The sequence below is a fragment of the Polypterus senegalus genome, chromosome 2, assembly GCF_016835505.1.
Source record: "Polypterus senegalus isolate Bchr_013 chromosome 2, ASM1683550v1, whole genome shotgun sequence".
NCBI lineage: Eukaryota > Metazoa > Chordata > Cladistia > Polypteriformes > Polypteridae > Polypterus > Polypterus senegalus.
The window spans coordinates 194,309,945-194,329,476 of record NC_053155.1 but is presented as its reverse complement, the minus strand read 5'-3'; the positions used below and the strand labels follow the sequence as shown (position 1 = coordinate 194,329,476).

Genomic DNA, 19,532 nt, shown 5'->3' with positions numbered 1-19,532 from the left:
TTGGCCTTGCTTATCGCAATACTGATTATTTCATACATGCTTTATCTTTACAGATTATGACTGTAATGGATGTCTTGTTGATTAGGCACATTTTAAATTAACTTGAATGTGAATAAAAATTTCCACCTTTATTCTTGAATTTTTATAAATTATGTTTTCAGATTAAATAAAAGTTACAAACTACAATAACAGTGGCACAGGGAAGGGATACTTGCCAATTAAGAATCTCCATCTCGCATTTGCACAGCATGCTTCCTGCTTTTTTAGATTTGGGCATGGGTGAGATGCTCCAATGCCAGCTGACACTACAAAAGAATAACTGACGATAATCATGCAAAAATCAAATTTAAAATTACAACAATATTCATTATTTTTAGAGGGAAAACTGATTTGAGTTTTTTTTAATGCTCAAATAAGTAAGGAAGATAAACTAAGGGGAAACAAGTGGAAAGAATATGGGTTAAGTGTGTTAACTTTAATGTGCCATGACTGACAAAAAACCTCTTTGTAATATAATAAGCCTGTACCATTTTTATTTGAGTTTGGCAGTCATGATTAGTGCAACCTAACTGCTGTCTGTACCTACTTGAATTCCTGCCAAGTCGCCTCCACTGTTTTCATTATATGTAAAAGGTGCTTTAAACACATTTATCCATTCATTCATTTTCTGAACCTGCTTTTTCCAAAACAGCATTTTAGAGGGCCAAAGCAGATCAGACTTAAGGCAGGAGCCAACCAAAAATGAAATACCTGTTACATACAAAATTCAGTAATGTAAAAATACTACTGAGTCATACTAAGCAACTATAGACTACTTCATTAAAAGTAAGGCATTGAGAAAAGGTACCATGCTTTTTTTAACTAAAATTCCAAAAAATGAGTAGCACACATATCCTTGTGGACATAATATTTAAGATTTTACTTTCAAATTTAAATACTGATAGCAGAACTTATGTCACTAACACCTGGGATACCAGAGGGACAGGCTCTTGACCAAGAACAGTCTTTAAAGTCATGTAATGTATTATGATGGTCAGCACTGGCTATCTTGATGGGCAATTCTAAATTGGAACGAATGTGTGTGTTTAAAATTATACCTTGCAATGGACTTGTGCCATTTCTACCATGTGTATCCAGTGCTGCTAAGACAGGCTCCTGCCCCCATGACCCTAAATTTGGATTAAGAAGGTTTAGAAAACGGATGACATTTTACCATGCTAGCTGATTATCCTTATTAAGTGTTTGGTACCAAAACAAACAACAATCTACTGACTCCGACAGCTCTGTAAGTAAAAGTAAATTAACAGTTAAAAGTTATGCCATTATCAAAGTTACTAGGGAGGAAACATTCATAAAAATAATGGAGCAATACAGCACAGATAATGCCTTATGAAAAAATACTGATATTAAAAATAATACATTTTAAAGGCATGATATACAGAATTATTTAGTACATGCTTTTTCCTTACCTGAGCAGAAGTCCCCGGTGAAGGACATAATGTAGAATTTGAGAGCTCATCTTGCAAAGAAAAATGTGCAAGACATACAATAAGCTTAGAAAATGCTTCTCTCACTTCAGCACTTGGGCATTCAAGAAGGTACTCAGAAAAGTGGTTTGGATAAGCAAAAAAGACATTGTGTGCAAACCAGTTGCGCACATTCTTACTGCGACAAAGTAAAATGTACAAAGCATCATACCTAAAAAGTGTTTAAAGAAAAAAAAAATAAAGAAATAAATATACCAAGACACTATTATGATTAGTCAGAAATACTCAAAATGTAAAAACCATACCAATCACTGGCAGGTCCTCGAACAATTTTCTTGGTACGAAATCCAGTACTAAACAGAAATCTGGCAGCAAGTTGACTGCTAATCATAGCCATTTCTTCTGCTTCAGGCAAAAGATGATCTTGTCCTATTTGAAAAAGCAAATTTATTATACAAGTAAAGCAAACTGAATGAACTAACAGCTTGTGCAAGTGAAAATCCATAAGGTACCTTATCTCTTAATAATTCTGTTCATAGAAGGTTTATGGTAAGATTCTTAAATTCTTTTATTTTGGAATCAGTAGTTGAATTGTAATTGACAACGTCTGTTTGCATAAAAGGACCAATATTAAAAGAAATGATCTTTGCAGTTATGTTCAAAACTTTGAAGAGCTTTGCTTTTTGTTTTATTGGCAATTATTATTATAAAGTAGGTAGCAATGACCTTTTTTGACAAACTACTGCAAAACTGTCAACTTGCAAACAAAAGTATTAGACTAAAGTGATTTAGATTCCACAAGTATGGGAATCCTAATGTGTAATTTTTATTGATATAAGAAACAAAATATTTTTAAACACTTTTTGGATTACTACTCTACTACTATTTGTAAATACAACTTGCCACTAGGTATCAACAATTTTAACTGTGCAGTTCCAGTTATCCAAAAACATTTAAATCTGTCATAAACTAGATCAGAAGCAAAAAGATAACTGCAGTCACAATTCCCATTAAGACATGTCACATCTTCGTTAAACACTATGTAGCCATGTGTACAAGAAACTTGAGAAACATATTGGTGACATTTCTTACCTACCTTTAGACTTTACAGTACTAAAAACACAAATATATTGCTTTAGAACAAAATAGATTAACTACTTCCTATTATGGTAAGGTTTAGACAAGCAGACTGATCAATCAGGGTAAGACAAATTTGTTTTTAGGACTATGTGGAAAATGGAAAAAAAAATCCTAATTTAAATCCACAACATTACATTCAGATTACTTCTGTCAAAACCACACATTAGAATGTGTTGATGCATTAAATTTAAAGCACTGTAAGAAGTTAAAAATTGTCTAGCTGAGGAAAACAACAAAAAGAAGTTAGTAGCTGAAACTTTAGGATTTCAATATTACATGTATCATGTGGACTACTAAATACTGTAGTATATGAAAAAAAACCTCTTCAAGTCAATAAACATGCCACGACAGGACACTGAAAAGCAGCATGTATACAGAAAAGACCTGGTCAAGGATGGGAGCAATAATGATCATATCATCCGCAGCCAATTTCAAAATGCATACTACATTTTATGGAATACTTGAATTAATATGCATTGAATGAACTGACAGATTGTGATATTCCTCAAGTCTACATACGACAGTTGTTAGGCTGATTTAGACACTCTGAACTAGCCAGACGCAAAAAATGCAGTCTATGTTTAAGCATCCCCTAGGATAACCTGGCATTTGGCTCTAGTGTGACTTCTGCCCTTAAGTTAATGCTGCAGAATCAGGCATCTCCCCCATACAGACAGATACAAGTTGTTGCTAATGGTAAAGGAACGCCAACAGTTTAATAAGTTTCATTAATGAATCCACATAAAGGACATTTCCACAAACAGTAAAAAAAACCAGAAGCACTGTTCCTTGTCAGTTGCTACTACTTGAACAGCTAGAAATTAAAATGGAGAGATCACAACCAAATATGAATTTACTTACAAAATACCAACCTGCGTGAAGACTTAAATAGATATTATTACAGGTCAGAAGTTTCTTGATGAACTGAAAATATTCCAGGCTGTACTGCATATGGTTGTGCATAAACTGCATGTTCCGTTTTCGTACACTTTGTTCTATGGTAGATGGCATCTTAATTTGGTGGGGTTTTGTAGTTATAGATAGCCGTGTGATACACATAACAAGTTCATTGTCTTCACCCAAAGGCTCCAAGCGCTCATAAAAAAGTATGTATGCATTCCACCACCTTTTTTGTCGCCTAAAAGACATGCGCTTCATCAAGTGGTCAAAAACTTCTCCCATGTACTCTCCACCAAAGCACTGATTTTTCATTTCTTCTTCATCATCCATCTTGCATTCTGTCACATCTCCATCATCAAACTTGTACCACCGGTTTTCTTCACCATCTCCACCATTTCTCTGAATGATGTACGAGTAATAGTGTCCTCCACTAGCCTGTCCACTATGTACAAGAACACCAACAAGTCTATATTTACTGCTCTCTAGCTGTTTATTATCTGTGCTTTCATTCTGGTCAGCATGATTTGTGTCATCCCCTTCCATTTTTGCCACCCCTCCCTCAGTATAAGGCTCCATGTCCAGCTCACGTGGAAATTCAAAATAATCATTGAATTTGATTGCACATTCCCTTTCCCAGTCATAATCAAACCGCTTCAACTGTATGGCAAGAACTGGAGGTAACTTCTTAATCAGAAGACGTTTCACTGTGTCCACCTAGAAGATGCAACACAATAAAAAACATTTGAGAATAATAAACACTAAAATATATGAATTGTTCCAAAGATTGCTAAAATATAATTCATATTCATAGATTAATAAAACATCATAATAATATAAATCTAAAGATTCTTCCCTGTAAGATCCACTAACATTATTACAGAATAACTGTACTTCCCTTATTAACAACAAGAAGTTTCAATGCACGCAGACATTTTCTGAGCAGATTATTTATACATCTCTTAGCTAGGATTATACTGGATTTATTCAAAAGGTTTTGGCCAGAGTTTGTTAAAGAAATCAAATCTAGTTCCTAACACTGTTCCTAACTGTATAGCAGTGGTACTGCATGTTTGTACGTAACTTGAAACATATGGACCGCAACAGCCCTGACCTCAATGTCTAAATTTGCTAGGAATGACAAAGAATTAGGCAAAGAACAGATATTATCTTCTTGAAAACCTAAAAGGACTGAAGATATTTTTGCTCAAACTAATTGAAGTGCAATTATTAAAAGGATCATTCGTCCAAAACATTTAAAACCAGCATCAGGAACACTGTAGAACACAAACTCACACATGGACCATGTTAATTATCCAAAACCTGACAGAGTGCTAAGAACTCTCCAAGTGGGTATATAAACTGTGGTTATATACACTAACAAATCCGTATTTTTCCTTTTATTTTGTGCAATTCTGCACAGATGTAAAGGTCAGGCTTTCCTGCATAGAATTCTTGTTATTTTACCACATGCATAGTCAGTTGTACACTTGGCTGTTATTACAAAACCTTATTTGAAACAATGCCAACATTTTCAACTTTGATGTGAAGCTAAGTTGAAGTGAATATTGGGAGAGCTACATGTTAATATTTTGGTAGCCTACAAGTTTATCTTCTTTGCCTGATTAGTCTAACACACAAGGGCACTCTCTATTTGCCATTTAAGGGGACCACTGTCTAATACTACAATTACTGTGCTATAAATTAACAAATTCAAAGCCTCTTAGGATGATAGCCACCCTTTGCTCTGATTACTGCTTTGCACACTCTTGGCATTCTCTCGATGAGCTTCAACAGGTAGTCACCATGGTGAAATATAGAATATAAAACATGTTTTCAGTTATTTCACCTTTTTTTTGTTAAGTACATAACTCCACATGTGTTCATTCATAGTTTTGATGCCTTCAGTGAGAATCTACCAATGTAAATAGTCATGAAAATAAAGAAAACATTGAATGAGGAGGTGTGTCCAAACTTTTGGCCTGTACTGTATATACACACACACACTATATATATATACTGTATATATACACATACATACATACATATATACATACATACATACATACATACATACACATATATATATATATATATATATATATATATATATATATATATATATATATATCACACACACACACACACACACACACATAAGCCATTCTTGTTCACAGTCTAGTTATCTCGTCTGGACTACTGCAATTCAATCCTCTTTGGTCTCTCTAAAAAAATCTCTTCATAAGCTTCAGCTAGTTCAGAATTCTGCAGCTTGCATCAGTACTCAAACCTCATCTATTCAACATATTACTCCAGTCTTGCAGCAGCTTCATTGGCTCCCGATTAAGTTTCAAATTGATTTTAATATTCTGCTATTAACATTTAAGGCCATTCATAACCTCGCCCCTCCATATCTGTCTGACCTTCTTCATGTTGCCATTCCCTCCCGTAACCTTCCTCCATTCACCTGACCATCCCTCTTGCCCATCTAACCTCCATGGGGAGCAGAGCATTTAGCTGTTCTGCTTCCAAGCTCTGGAATTCATTACCTACTGAGCTCAGAAATATCAAATCAATTTCAACCTTTAAATGTAAACTTAAAATGCATATGTTTAAAATGGCTTTTTCTTTATGATTACAGTGGCTTTGTTTGGTTTTAATTTTTATATTCTGTTTTTTTCTGATGTTTTAAGTTGTTTGTAATGTGTCTTTTTATTTATTGTTTGTTTGGTGTCCTTCAGTTCTCAGAAAGGCGCCTTGTATAAATAAATGTGTTGTTATTATTATTATATATATACACACACATATATACGCGCACACACACACACTCACACCCACATATTATATATATATATATATATATATAAATCACACACATATTGTACGTGTGTGTGCACGTGTGCTGTTTTGTCAGTTTTACTATAAAAACAGTTAAAAACCCGTTATTTGTGAAGCAGGGATATTCTGATCATTCTGGTCCCTGATAAACATTCAGAAGAAACAGCGCTATTCCAGTGTTTTCCTCCATAACATCATTTCAGCAAATGGGACTAAGTTCCTTGCTGAAGCTGATCGCCCTTTAATGAAATGCTTGCAATACGGAATAACAGATATCAACGGACGGCTTTCCGTCAATGATAAACCAACGTCTCACGAGGTGAAAAAATGGGACGTACTGCGGTTGCAATCAATGCTTTCCGGTAACTCAGCTTTTGAGAAGAATCTGTCATGGGAGGGACAAGAGGGAGCGAGTGAGGCGGGTGCATTGAGCCGGGGCGGGACGGAGCCGGGGAGGAGCCAGGAGGCGAGTATCTGTGCATCTGTGCGAGTGTTTTAAATAATGAAAGGAAAAAAGTGCTTTGAAATCAAGGACCCCCAACCAAGACGGCTTACGAAACAAAACGCGTCAGACAGGCATATGCTACTTGTATAAAATGTGCACAATAATGACAAGTGTTGAAGCAATGATGAAGCAAAAGGGAGATGCTAAACTTGGGTGGCCGCGTTGTGCCTGGGGTGAAAAAAATTATCGTCCCTGACAGATACACTTAATCAGTAGTGTGTGTGTGTGTGTGTGTGATATGGTTTTATCAGTTTTACTAAAAAAACATTTAAACATCAGTATTTGTGAATCAGGAATATTCTGGTCATTCTGATCCCTAATCAACATTTAAAAGAAACAGCGCAACTCCAGTGTTTTCCACCATAGCATCCTTATAACAAATAGAACTAAGTTCCTTGCTGAAGCAGATCGCCCTTTAATGAAATGCTTCCAATACATCGTATTGAATACGAAATAACAGAAATCACCGGGCGGCTTTCGGTCAATGATAAACCAGCATATCATGAGGTGAAAAAATGGGGCGTACTGCACTTGAGATCAATGCTTTCCTGTAACTTGCTTTTAAGAAGAATCTGTAATGGGAGGGACAAGAGGGAGCGAGTGAGGCAGGTACAATGAGCTTGGGCGGGATGTAGCGGGGCGAGGAGGCGGGTATCTATGCAAGTGTTTTAAATAATGAAAGGAAAAAAAAAACTGCTTTGAAATCGAGGACCCCCAACCAAGACGGCGTAGGAAACAAAATGTGGCAGGCAGGCATATGCTACTTGTATAAAATACAGTATATGCAATAATGACAACAACATTGAAGCAATGATGAAGCGAAGGGGAGATGCTAAACTTAGGTGGCCAACGCTGTGTCTGCCTGTAAATTCCAACGGATCTATTCAAACCAATGTACTGTATATATATCTGAACCGACCTATATATCCAAATGGATCCAGCTCAAACAATATATATATAAATCTCATATCTGAACGGATGTATTCAAACCAATAACAACAATATTTATTTATATAGCACATTTTCTACAAAAAATGTAGCTGAAAGTACTTCACAAAATGAAGAATTTATATATTTATATCTAAACCAATGTATCCCAACCAATGTGTGTGTGTGTGTATATATATATATATATATATATACTGTATGTATATATATATATATATATATATATATATATATATATATATATATATATATATATATATATATATATATATACTGCTCAAAAGAATTAAAGGAACACTTTTTAATCAGAGTATAGCATAAAGTCAATGAAACTTATGGGATATTAATCTGGTCAGTTAAGTAGCAGAGGGGGTTGTTAATCAGTTTCAGCTGCTGTGGTGTTAATGAAATAACAACAGATGCACTAGAGGGGCAACAATGAGATGACCCCCAAAACAGGAATGGTTTAACAGGTGGAGACCACTGACATTTTTCCCTCCTCATCTTTTCTGACTGTTTCTTCACTAGTTTTGCATTTGGCTACAGTCAGTGTCACTACTGGTAGCATGAGGCGATACCTGGACCCTACAGAGGTTGCACAGGTAGTCCAACTTCTCCAGGATGGCACATCAATACGTGTCATTGCCAGAAAGTTTGCTGTGTCTCCCTGCACACTCTCAAGGGCATGGAGGAGATTCTAGGAGACAAGCAGTTACTCTAGGAGAGCTTGAGAGGGCCATAGAAGGTCCATAACCCATCAGCAGGACCAGTATCTGCTCCTTTGGGCAAGGAGGAACAGGATGAGCACTGCCAGAGCCCTACAAAATGACCTCCAGCAGGCCACTGGTGTGAATGTCTGTGACCAAACAACCAGAAAGACTTCATGAGGGTGACCCAAGGGCCCCATGTCCTCTAATGGGCCCTGAGCTCACTGCCCAGCAGCATGCAGCTCGATTGGCATTCGCCATAGAATTCCAGAATTGGCAGATGCACCACTGGTATATATATCACAGACTTTTTGCTGGTTCGTGGATTTCTGCGGACAATGGGTCTTTTAATTTATGGTACATGCTTCCTCAGTTTGTTTGCCCAGTTGATTTCATACAAGGGATGCTATTGGCGAATGGCTGAGAAGCTAAAATCAGAGCACGTATTACGTATTAAATAAAACTCCTCAATGATATACGATATGCTTCCCGTGCAGTGCTTCGCACACTTAAAAGTTCTAGCAGCACGCATTGATTTTTGATTGTTTGCTTTTCTCCGTCTCTCTCACTCTCTCTGAAATTCTCTGCTCCTGACGGAGGGGGTGTGAGCAGAGGGACAGTTTGCAAAGAGGCTGTTTGCCTAGAGGATACGGACGCTCCTCTCAAAAACGCTGAAAGACTACCTTCACATAGCTCCCTTTTTCTTGCAGCCGCTTTATCGCGGCGCTTTGCATACTTAAAAGCCCAACAGCTCGTATTGATTTTTGATTGTTTGCTTTTCTCTCTGTCTCTCTCTGACATTCTCTGCTCCTGACACACACTCCTTTGAAGAAGAAGATATGTTTGCATTCTTTTAATTGTGAGAAAGAACTGTTATCTCTGTCTTGTCATGGAGCACAGTTTAAACTTTAGATTAAAGGGTTTCTTTCATGTCTAGAAGGCTCTAATAATGTTAAAAAACGTAGTTAGAAGGTAAACAGGTTTTTTATGCTCTAACTGCGAAAATATTAGATTTATAAATAAAGAATCCTACTTCGTGGAAATTCATTTATCGCGGTAGAGCCTGGAACGGATTAACTGCGATAAACGAGGGTTTACAGTATAACTGTGCGGAGAATATTTATAAACAGTGTGGGAGAGTTTATAAGGGCTTAAAATATATAAAAATAACCATACAAACATATAGTTTCTACTTCGCAGATTTTCACCTATCGTGGGGGGTTCTGGAACGCAACCCCCGCGATCGAGGAGGGATTACTTTATACACATATGCCTCCTCCAGACCGCGAGGGGGCGTCCGTCCTGGTTCAGTTGGGGGCCACGGGTGAGGGCATGGAAGCCCTACCCTGTAGGGGCCCGTGGTCACCGCCAGGCGGCGCCCCGATGCCGGTTTATCCTGTGTGGTCCTCGGCCGGGGCTGGAGCCCGGCGGGGCGCTGGAGGACCGGAGGAGGCGTGTGCCTCCTCCAGACCGAGTGGGGGCGTCCGTCCTGGTTATGCAGGGGGCCTCGCGTAAGGGGCTTTGAAGCCCAGCCCTGTAGGGACCCGTGGCCACTGCCAGACGGCGCCCCAGTGCCTAATTGTCCCTGGAGCCCAGCACTTCCGCCACACCAGGAAGTGCTGGGGGGAAGACTTTATGTGGCGCCCGGAGAGCTGCCGGAGGACAGCCGACACTTCCGCCACGCTGGGGCGTGGCTAAGGAGCGGATGCCGGAAACACCTGGGGCTCATCCGGGAGCATTATATAAGGGGCCGCCTCCCTCCAGTCAGTGGTGGATGTCGGGAGGAAGCAGACAGAGCTGGAGAGAGAGGATGGGAGGCGGCCAGGAAGGCACAGAGACTGTGGGCCTGGACATTGAGGAAATCGGTGCAAGAAGGCACTGGGGGCGCACGTGAGCAATTTGTAAATAATATTATTGTAAATAAACGGTGTGTGGGTGAAAATATGCTGTCCGTCTGTCTGTGTCCGGGCCAGCGTTCACAACACATACATATATACTGTGAGATGGCTGGGGTGGCGACCTGGTCGGGACACCCAGGAGGACCAGAGGAGGGCTTACGCCTTCCCAAGACCATGTGGGGGCGACCGCCCTGGTTCCTTTGGGGGCTACGGGTACAGAGCTTTGAAGCCTTTGGAGCCCTGGACCTCAGCACTTCCACCACACCCAGAAGTGCTGGGGGGAAGAAGAACAAGGACACCCGGAGTGCTTCCAGGGCTGCAGCCAGCATTTCGCCACACTGGGGCGTGTTGGTGGGAGATTGCAGGAACACACCTGGAGCACATCCGGGTGCATATAAAAGGGGCCACCTCTCATCATGTGATGGCTGAAGTCGGGAGTGTAGAGGACGACGCCTTAGGAGGAAGCAAAGAGGCGGCCTGAAGAAAGGAAGGCAGTGTGTTGTGGCCAGGACTTTGGGGGACTTTTGGGGTTGCTGCAATGTAAATAATGGATGTAAATAAATGTGTGTTGGGCGAGTTAAACGTGTACGCCTGTCTGTGTCCGGGCTGGCTACCACAAGACATACACACACATATATATATATATATATATATGCATACATATACAGTATATTATATATATTATATATATACACACACACACATACACACACACACACATATATATACAGTTGTGCTTGAAAGTTTGTGAACCCTTTTGAATTTTTTATATTTTTGCATAAATATGACTTAAAACATCTTCAGATTTTCACTCAAGTCCTAAAAGTAGATAAAGAGAAACCAGTTAAACAAATGAGACAAAAATATTATACTTGGTCATTTATTTATTAAGTAAAATGATTGAATATTACATATTTGTGAGTGGCAAAAGTATGTGAACCTTTGCTTTCAGTATCTGATGTGACACCCCTTTGCAGCAATAACTGCAACTAAACGTTTCCGGTACCTTTTGATCATTCCTGCACACTGGCTTGGAGGAATTTAAGCCCATTCCTCCGTACAGAACAGCTTCAATTCTGGGATGTTGGTAGGTTTCCTCACATTAACTGCTCGCTTCAGGTCCTTCCACAACATTTCGATTGGATTAAGGTCGGGACTTTGACTTGTCCATTCCAAAACATTAACTTTATTCTTCTTTAATCATTGTTTGGTAGAACGACTTGTGTGCTTAGGGTCGTTGTCTTGATGCATGACCCACCTTCTCTTGAGATTCAGTTCATGTACAGATGTCCTGACATTTTCCTTTAGAATTCTCTGATATAATTAAGAATTAATTGTTCCTTTAATGAAGGCAAGTTCATATGCAGCAAAACAGGCCCAAACCATGATACTACCACCACCACCACGTTTCACAGATGGGATAAGGTTATTATGCTGGAATACAGTGCTTTCCTTTCTTCAAACACAATTCTTTTCATTTAAACCAAAAAGTTCTATTTTGGTCTCATCTGTCCACAAAACATTCTTTCAATAGCCTTCTGGTTTGTCCACGTGATCTTTAGCAAACTGCAGACGGGCAATGTTTTTTTTTGGAGAGCAGTGACTTTCTCTTTGCAACCCTGCCAAGCACACCATTGTTTTTCAGCGTTCTCCTGATGGTGGACTCATGAACATGAACATTAGCTAATGTGAGAGAGGCCTCCAGTTGCTTAGAAGTTACCCTGGGGTCCTTTGTGACCTCGCCGACTATTACACACCTTGCTCTTGGAGTGATCTTTGTTGGTCGACCACTCTTGGGGAGGGTAACAATGGTCTTAAATTCCCTCATTTGTACACAATCTGTCTGACTGTGGATTGGTGGAGTCCAAACTCTTTATAAATGGTTTTATAACCTTTTCCAGCCTGATGAGCATCAACAACTCTTTTTCTGAGGTCCTCAGAAATCTCCTTTGTTCGTGCCATGATACACTTCCACAAACGTGTTGTGAAGAGCAGACTTTGATAGATCCCTATTCTTTAAATAAAACAGGGTGCCCACTCACATCTGATTGTCATCCCATTGATTGAAAACACCTGACTCTAATTTCACCTTCAAACTAACTGCTAATCCTAGAGGTTCACATAATTTTGCCACTCACAAATATGTAATATTCAATCATTTTCCTTAATAAACAAATGACCAAGTATAATATTTTTGTCTCATTTGTTTAACTGGTTTCTCTTTATCTACTTTTAGGAGTTGAGTGAAAATCTGATGATGTTTTAGGTCATATTTATGCAGAAATAGAAAATTCTAAAGGGTTCACAAACTTTAAAGCACAACTGTACACACACACATTTTATATATATATATATATATATATATATATATATATATATATATATATATATATATATATATATATATATATATATATATACTAATAAAAGGCAAAGCCCTCACTGACCGACTGACTCATCACTAATTCTCCAAGTTCGCGTGTAGGTAGAAGGCTAAAATTTGGCAGGCTCATTCCTTACAGCTTACTTACAAAAGTTGGGCAGGTTTCATTTCGAAATTCTACGCGTAATGGTCATAACTGGAAGCTATTTTTCTCCATATACTGTAATGGAGTTAAGCTGGATGGCCGTGGGGGGCGGAGTTTCATGTGACATCATCATGCCTCCCACGTGAACTGACTATCAACGCAGTACGTAGAAAACCAGGAAGAGCTCAAAAGCAGCTGAACAAAACATGCATTATATAATTGAGAAGGCAGCGAAACAATAAGAAGCGAGCGACTGACATATACAACCATATTCATGAGTGCTGCTACTTCGGAAACAAAGCACGGTGTAAACCTAAAGTTTAAATTAAGTTCATAGGCAGGCTGCCGCTTGTAATTTAGTGCCTGCCCATATAAGGCCGTCCGTCAGCGGCAATCCAATAGAAACACTGCTGCTAAATATTCACGGGTGAAGGACTGTGCTTATGCAGAGGAAGATGAGATGGTCAGGGTGGTATTTGGCACAAACTCAGCGAAACTGCGAGAGAAACTTTTAAGTGCCAGGTCTTAACTAACATTACATACAGCCATGGACATCACATGAGATGGCACCAGCACAGCTGGGAACCTTCGATGCAAGAACACCAAGTGGCTCACGTGAACTGACGCAGTGCACAGACAAGAAGCAACAGTACCAAAGAGTGCTGAACAAAAAACGAATTACACAATTGAGAAGGCAGCAAAAAGATATGAAGCGTCTGATACATACAAGCATATTCATAAGTGCAGCTACTGCGGAAACAAAGCACACGGTGGAAAAAGTCAATGTCCTGCTAAACGAAGACAGTGTAAAAAAAAACCCATGCATGCAGTGTGTCACATCTCAGATAAAGAGGAAGACGAGCTGTTTATTGATGCAGTAAGAAACGAGCTGTTTATTGATGCAGTAAGAAACGAATCGATGAATGAAACCTCTTATCTTTACAACGATTGACAAACATGGAATGTAACTTGAACACAACACATCCTACAAATACGACCCTGATTGAAAGAAATAATAATCAAATCCTTGATGACAGCAACACTCAATAATACTCACAAAACAATTACTGTATATTGACAATCATGTTACGTTATTTTTAAAATGTTCCCTTTTCTTTTTCATAACTTCTTTAACACACTACTTCTCCACTGCGAATATATATATATATATATATATATATCCCGATCTACATACTCTCAAACAGACAAGCCACACGCCGTGGCGCAATTGCTTCGCCTCTAGCGCCGATATCCGAGGTTCGATTCCCGAGAGGGATGCACTGAGTATGTACGGGCGCTTCCCGTTTCATTTTACCCTCGCATCTCCTTGGTTTGGGACGTATGAAAAAATATGCGGTTAACGTAGAATCATGTTACGTTATTTTTAAAAATGTTTCCCTTTCTTAGCACAAGCACAGCTGAGAAGCTTTGATGCATGTACTCCATAACACGTTAAAAAAATAACGCATTTAATCACACTTTCAATTCCAAGCAAAGGGGAACTTTTGTCAATGCATGATTTCCTGGTACATCAATTACACTGATGCACACATCACAGCTACAAAAATGTTAAAGTCGGAATAAAGCGCGTTCCTACGGCTGATCGACAAAATTTCATTTCAAAGACTACCCGAGCGAAGCCTTGATAAAAGCATGGTTTTGTGCACACTGAAAAGCAAGCAAAATTAGATGCATTACAGAAAGCGGACTTTGTGGCTCTTACTGGGGATCATTGGACTTCCGTGACCGTTAGTAATTCTAATTACATCTAATTACAAAATGTTCAATGATCACATTGTTTTAGCCTAATGTACAAAATAATTTTGGCTGAGGTTACTCAGAGTTTAAAGATTAAGTTGGTCAAATTACCTTTTATGTTTCTGACTTACTTTTTTAAGAAGAAAAACTGCACTTTATGTTGGAATTTTGGTTATTATTATTTAAAGACAATACCATTCTGAAAATGTACTTAAAGTACTTAAACTACCAATTTATTTTTAAGTCTGCCCAATTTTAACCAGGGATGATGTTTTTGTTTCTGTTTTGAATTCAAATGCAGTTTAAAAGCATTTTTTTTCAGAAATTAAAACAGCTTCAGTTTACAATATTCATGTCCATGTCTATTATTTGATTCTGTCGCCCACTAAAACCCTTTTAAATAAAAAAAACATTTGCGATTTGGGGCAAATTTACGTGTGCGATTACATACGATTAATCAAGATTAATTCTTACACAGCCTCTAATTAATTGGATTAATTTTTTTAATCGAGTCCCACCCCTAATATATACTCAGCAAAAAAAGAAACGTCCCTTTTTCAACAATAATGTTTTAAAAATCCAAATAACTTTACAGATCTTCATTGTAAAGGGTTTAAACAATGTTTTCCATGCATGTTCAATTAACCATAATCAATTAATTAACATGCACCTGTGGAATGGTCATTAAGACCTTAACAGCTTACAGAAAGTAGGCATTTAAGGTCACAGTTCTAAAAACGCAGGACACTAAAGAGACTTGTCTACCGACTGTGAAAAACACCCAAAGAAAGATGCCCAGGGTCCCTGCTCATCTGCGTGAGCGTGCATTAGGCATGCTGCAGGGAGGCATGAGGACTGCTGATGTGGCTAGGGCAATAAATTGCCATGTCCGCTGTGAGACGCCTAAGACAGCGCTACAGGGAGACAGGAAGGACAGCTGATCATCCTCGCAGTGGAAGACCACGTGTAACAACACCTGCACAGGATCGGTACATCCGAATATCACACCTACGTGACAGGTACAGGATGGCCACAACAACTGCCCGAGTCACACCAGGAACACACAATCCCTCCATCAGTGCTCAGACTGTCCGCAATAGGCTGAGAGAGGCTGGACTGAGGGCTTGTAGGCCTGTTGTAAGGCAGGTCCTTACCAGACATCACCAGCAACAATGCCGCCGATGGGCACAAACCCACCTTCGCTGGACCAGACAGGAGTGGCAAAAAGTGCTCTTCACTGATGAGTCACGGTTTTGTCTCACCAGGGGTGATGGATGGATTCGTGTTTATCGTCGAAGGAATGAGCGTTACACCGAGGCCTGTACCCTGGAGCGGGATCGATTTGGATCGATGGCTAGGGCCATTCCCCCCAGAAATGTCCAGAAACTTGCAGGTGCCTTGGTGGAAGAGTGGGGTAACATCTCACAGCAAGAACTGACAAATCTGGTCCAGTACATGAGGAGGAGATGCACTGCAGTACTTCAAGCAGCTGGTGGCCACACCAGATACTGACTGGTACTTTTGATTTTGAGCCTCCTTCATTCAGGGACACATTGTGAAACATTTTTAGTTTATGTCTTATGGTGTTGACTCTTTTAGTGTTCATACAAATATTTACACATTAAGTTTACTGAAAGTAAAAACAGTTGAAAGTCAGAGGACGTTTCTTTTTTTGCTGAGTATATATATGTAGATATATATATATGTAGATTTGTATATATATGTGTATATACAGTATATATGTAGATATGTATATGTGTATATATGTATATATGTGTGTATATATGTATATATATGTATGTGTGTGTATATATATGTCTGTGTGTATATATATATATATATATATATATATATATATATATATATATATATATATATATATATGCCAGCAACACTCATGATAATGACAAAACAATTACATTGTCAATCATGTTACGTTATCATTAAAATGTTTCCTTTTCTTTTTTGTAACTTCTTTAACACACTACTTCTCCTCTGAAATACACGGTATTCTGCTAGTGTATATATATATATATATATATATATATATACACATACATATACATACATATGTATATATATATATATATATATATACATACATACACACACACACATATACATATACAAACCGGATTCCAAAAAAGTTGGGACACTAAACAAATTGTGAATAAACACTGAATGCAATGATGTGGAGATGGCAAATGTCAATATTTTATTTGTAATAGAAGCGTAGATGACAGATCAAACGTTTAATCCGAGTAAATGTATCATTTTAAAGGAAAAATATGTTGATTCAAAATTTCACGGTGTCAACAAATCCCAAAAAGTTGGGACAAGTAGCAATAAGAGGCTGGAAAAAGTAAATTTGAGCATAACGAAGAGCTGGAAGACCAATAAACACTAATTAGGTCAATTGGCAACATGATTGGGTATAAAAAGAGCTTCTCAGAGTGGCAGTGTCTCTCAGAAGCCAAGATGGGTAGAGGATCACCAATTCCCACAATGTTACGCAGAAAGATAGTGGAGCAATATCAGAAAGGTGTTACCCAGCGAAAAATTGCAAAGACTTTGCATCTATCATCATCAACTGTGCATAACATCATCTGAAGATTCAGAGAATCTGGAACAATCTCTGTGCGTAAGGGTCAAGGCCATAAAACCATACTGGATGCCCGTGATCTCCGGGCCCTTAAACGACACTGCACCACAAACAGGAATGCTACTGTAAAGGAAATCACAGAATGGGCTCAGGAATACTTCCAGAAACCATTGTCAGTGAACACAATCCACCGTTAGCAGCTGAAACTCTACAGTGCAAAGAAGAAGCCATTTCTAAGCAAGATCCACAAGCTCAGGCGTTGTCACTGGGCAAGGGATCATTTAAAATGGAGTGTGGCAAAATGGAAGACTGTTCTGTGGTCAGACAAGTCACGATTCGAAGTTCTTTTTGGAAATCTGGGGCGCCATGTCATCCGGACCAAAGAGGACAAGGACAACCCAAGTTGTTATCAACGCTCAGTTCAGAAGCCTGCATCTCTGATGGTATGGGGTTGCATGAGTGCGTGTGGCATGGGCAGCTTGCATGTCTGGAAAGGCACCATCAATGCAGAAAAATATATTCAGGTTCTAGAACAACATATGCTCCCATCCAGGCGTCATCTCTTTCAGGGAAGACCCTGCATTTTTCAACAAGATAATGCCAGACCACATTCTGCATCAATCACAACATCATGGCTGCGTAGGAGAAGGATCCGGGTACTGAAATGGCCAGTCTGCAGTCCAGATCTTTCACCTATAGAGAACATTTGGCGCATCATAAAGAGGAAGGTGCGACAAAGAAGGCCCAAGACGATTGAACAGTTAGAGGCCTGTATTAGACAAGAATGGGAGCCTATTTCTAAACTTGAGAAACTGGTCTCCTCGGTCCCCAGACGTCTGTTGAGTGTTGTAAGAAGAAGGGGAGATGCCACACAGTGGTGAAAATGGCCTTGTCCCAACTTTTTTGGGATTTGTTGACACCATGAAATTCTGAATCAACATATTTTTCCCTTAAAATGATACATTTTCTCAGTTTAAACTTTTGTTCCGTGATTTATGTTCTATTCTGAATAAAATATTAGAAGCTGGCACCTCCACATCATTGCATTCAGTTTTTATTCACGATTTGTATAGTGTCCCAACTTTTTTGGAATCCGGTTTGTATATACACAGATATATATATTATATATATACCGTATTTACTCATGTACCATGTGCAGAATCATTTTTCCCCATGTACGACGCGCGTTGTGGTTGTATAGGAAGCGTTTAGAGAGAGAGAGAGAGAGAGAGAGCGTGAGTGTGTGAGCAAGAGAGAGAGAGAGAGACAGCGCAAGTGCGTGAGCAAGCAAGCGAGAGAGAGAGTGTGCAAGCAAGACAGAGAGCCCAAGCAGTTTCCTCGTGTATGACGCGCACCTGATTTTCTAATGCTAATTTTCGGGAAAAAATGTGTGCATGGTACATACGTAAATACAGTATATACTATGGCAGACGGCCAGGTTCCATGCCCAGGTGGGACAATAAAACTAAGTGCCGGATGAAGATGCTTACTATCCAGGAGAAGGTGAAACTCTTGGATATGATTAAAGATGGAAATACCCTACAAAAGCCTCCTCACACATATGAAAAGACAGCGCCAGCAACTGCCTATCAAGATGTTCTTCAGCCACGCACCCAGACACCCACTGCCTACTCCTAGTACTTCTTCACTGAAGACAACAACGCACCTGCTAAAGATACTGCACCACCTCTGAAGACTCTCCTACTGAGGTCGTGCCTTCATAGGTTAGTGGTTGTGTGCAATTAAATGTACAGTACAATAATCTACTATATAAAAGCGTTCGGGATTGTCCTTCCGTCCCGTGAGTGCAAAGCGTAGCGGTATTCCGCTTATTACAGACTTACTACTTGCGGCTTGAGTGTGCAGCACGCGATGTGAGCAGAGTTCTGGTGCTCTCATCGTTCCACTGCTTTTGTGCACGATGTGCTGGAAAAATAGACAAAATTATGTCTCTGGAAATAATTAATGTTGATGGAGTACAAATGCCTCACCGCGTAGTAAATATCAGGGGAGATGGTGCTTTCTTATTCTCATCTATAGCTTATTTAGTGCATGAAACTCTGTCTTTAGTGGTACAGATTCGGGCTGACATTGTACGACTTTGGACAGGCACTTGAGGGATAAAAAACTTACGTTTTTAGGAGATGTTATGAATGGGCACTTTGATGTTCTCATTCCCTACACTTACATGCCTGATGTACACATGGAGCACAAAATTGAGGAT

The 19,532-nt window shown here is 39.2% G+C and overlaps 1 protein-coding gene across 1 annotated transcript in view; it reads right to left on the bottom strand.

The window, feature by feature from the left end:
* The window catches only part of LOC120524448 (probable ubiquitin carboxyl-terminal hydrolase FAF-X), a 260,143-nt gene that overhangs the window by 32,344 nt on the left and 208,267 nt on the right, over positions 1–19,532 (bottom strand). Inside the window, exons 35-37 of the mRNA XM_039746300.1 lie at positions 3,500–4,241; positions 1,793–1,916; positions 1,470–1,698 (exon numbers count right to left, since the gene is read on the bottom strand). Coding sequence (XP_039602234.1) covers positions 1,470–1,698; positions 1,793–1,916; positions 3,500–4,241 — 1,095 coding nt within the window. The remainder of the gene's footprint in view (positions 1–1,469; positions 1,699–1,792; positions 1,917–3,499; positions 4,242–19,532) is intronic.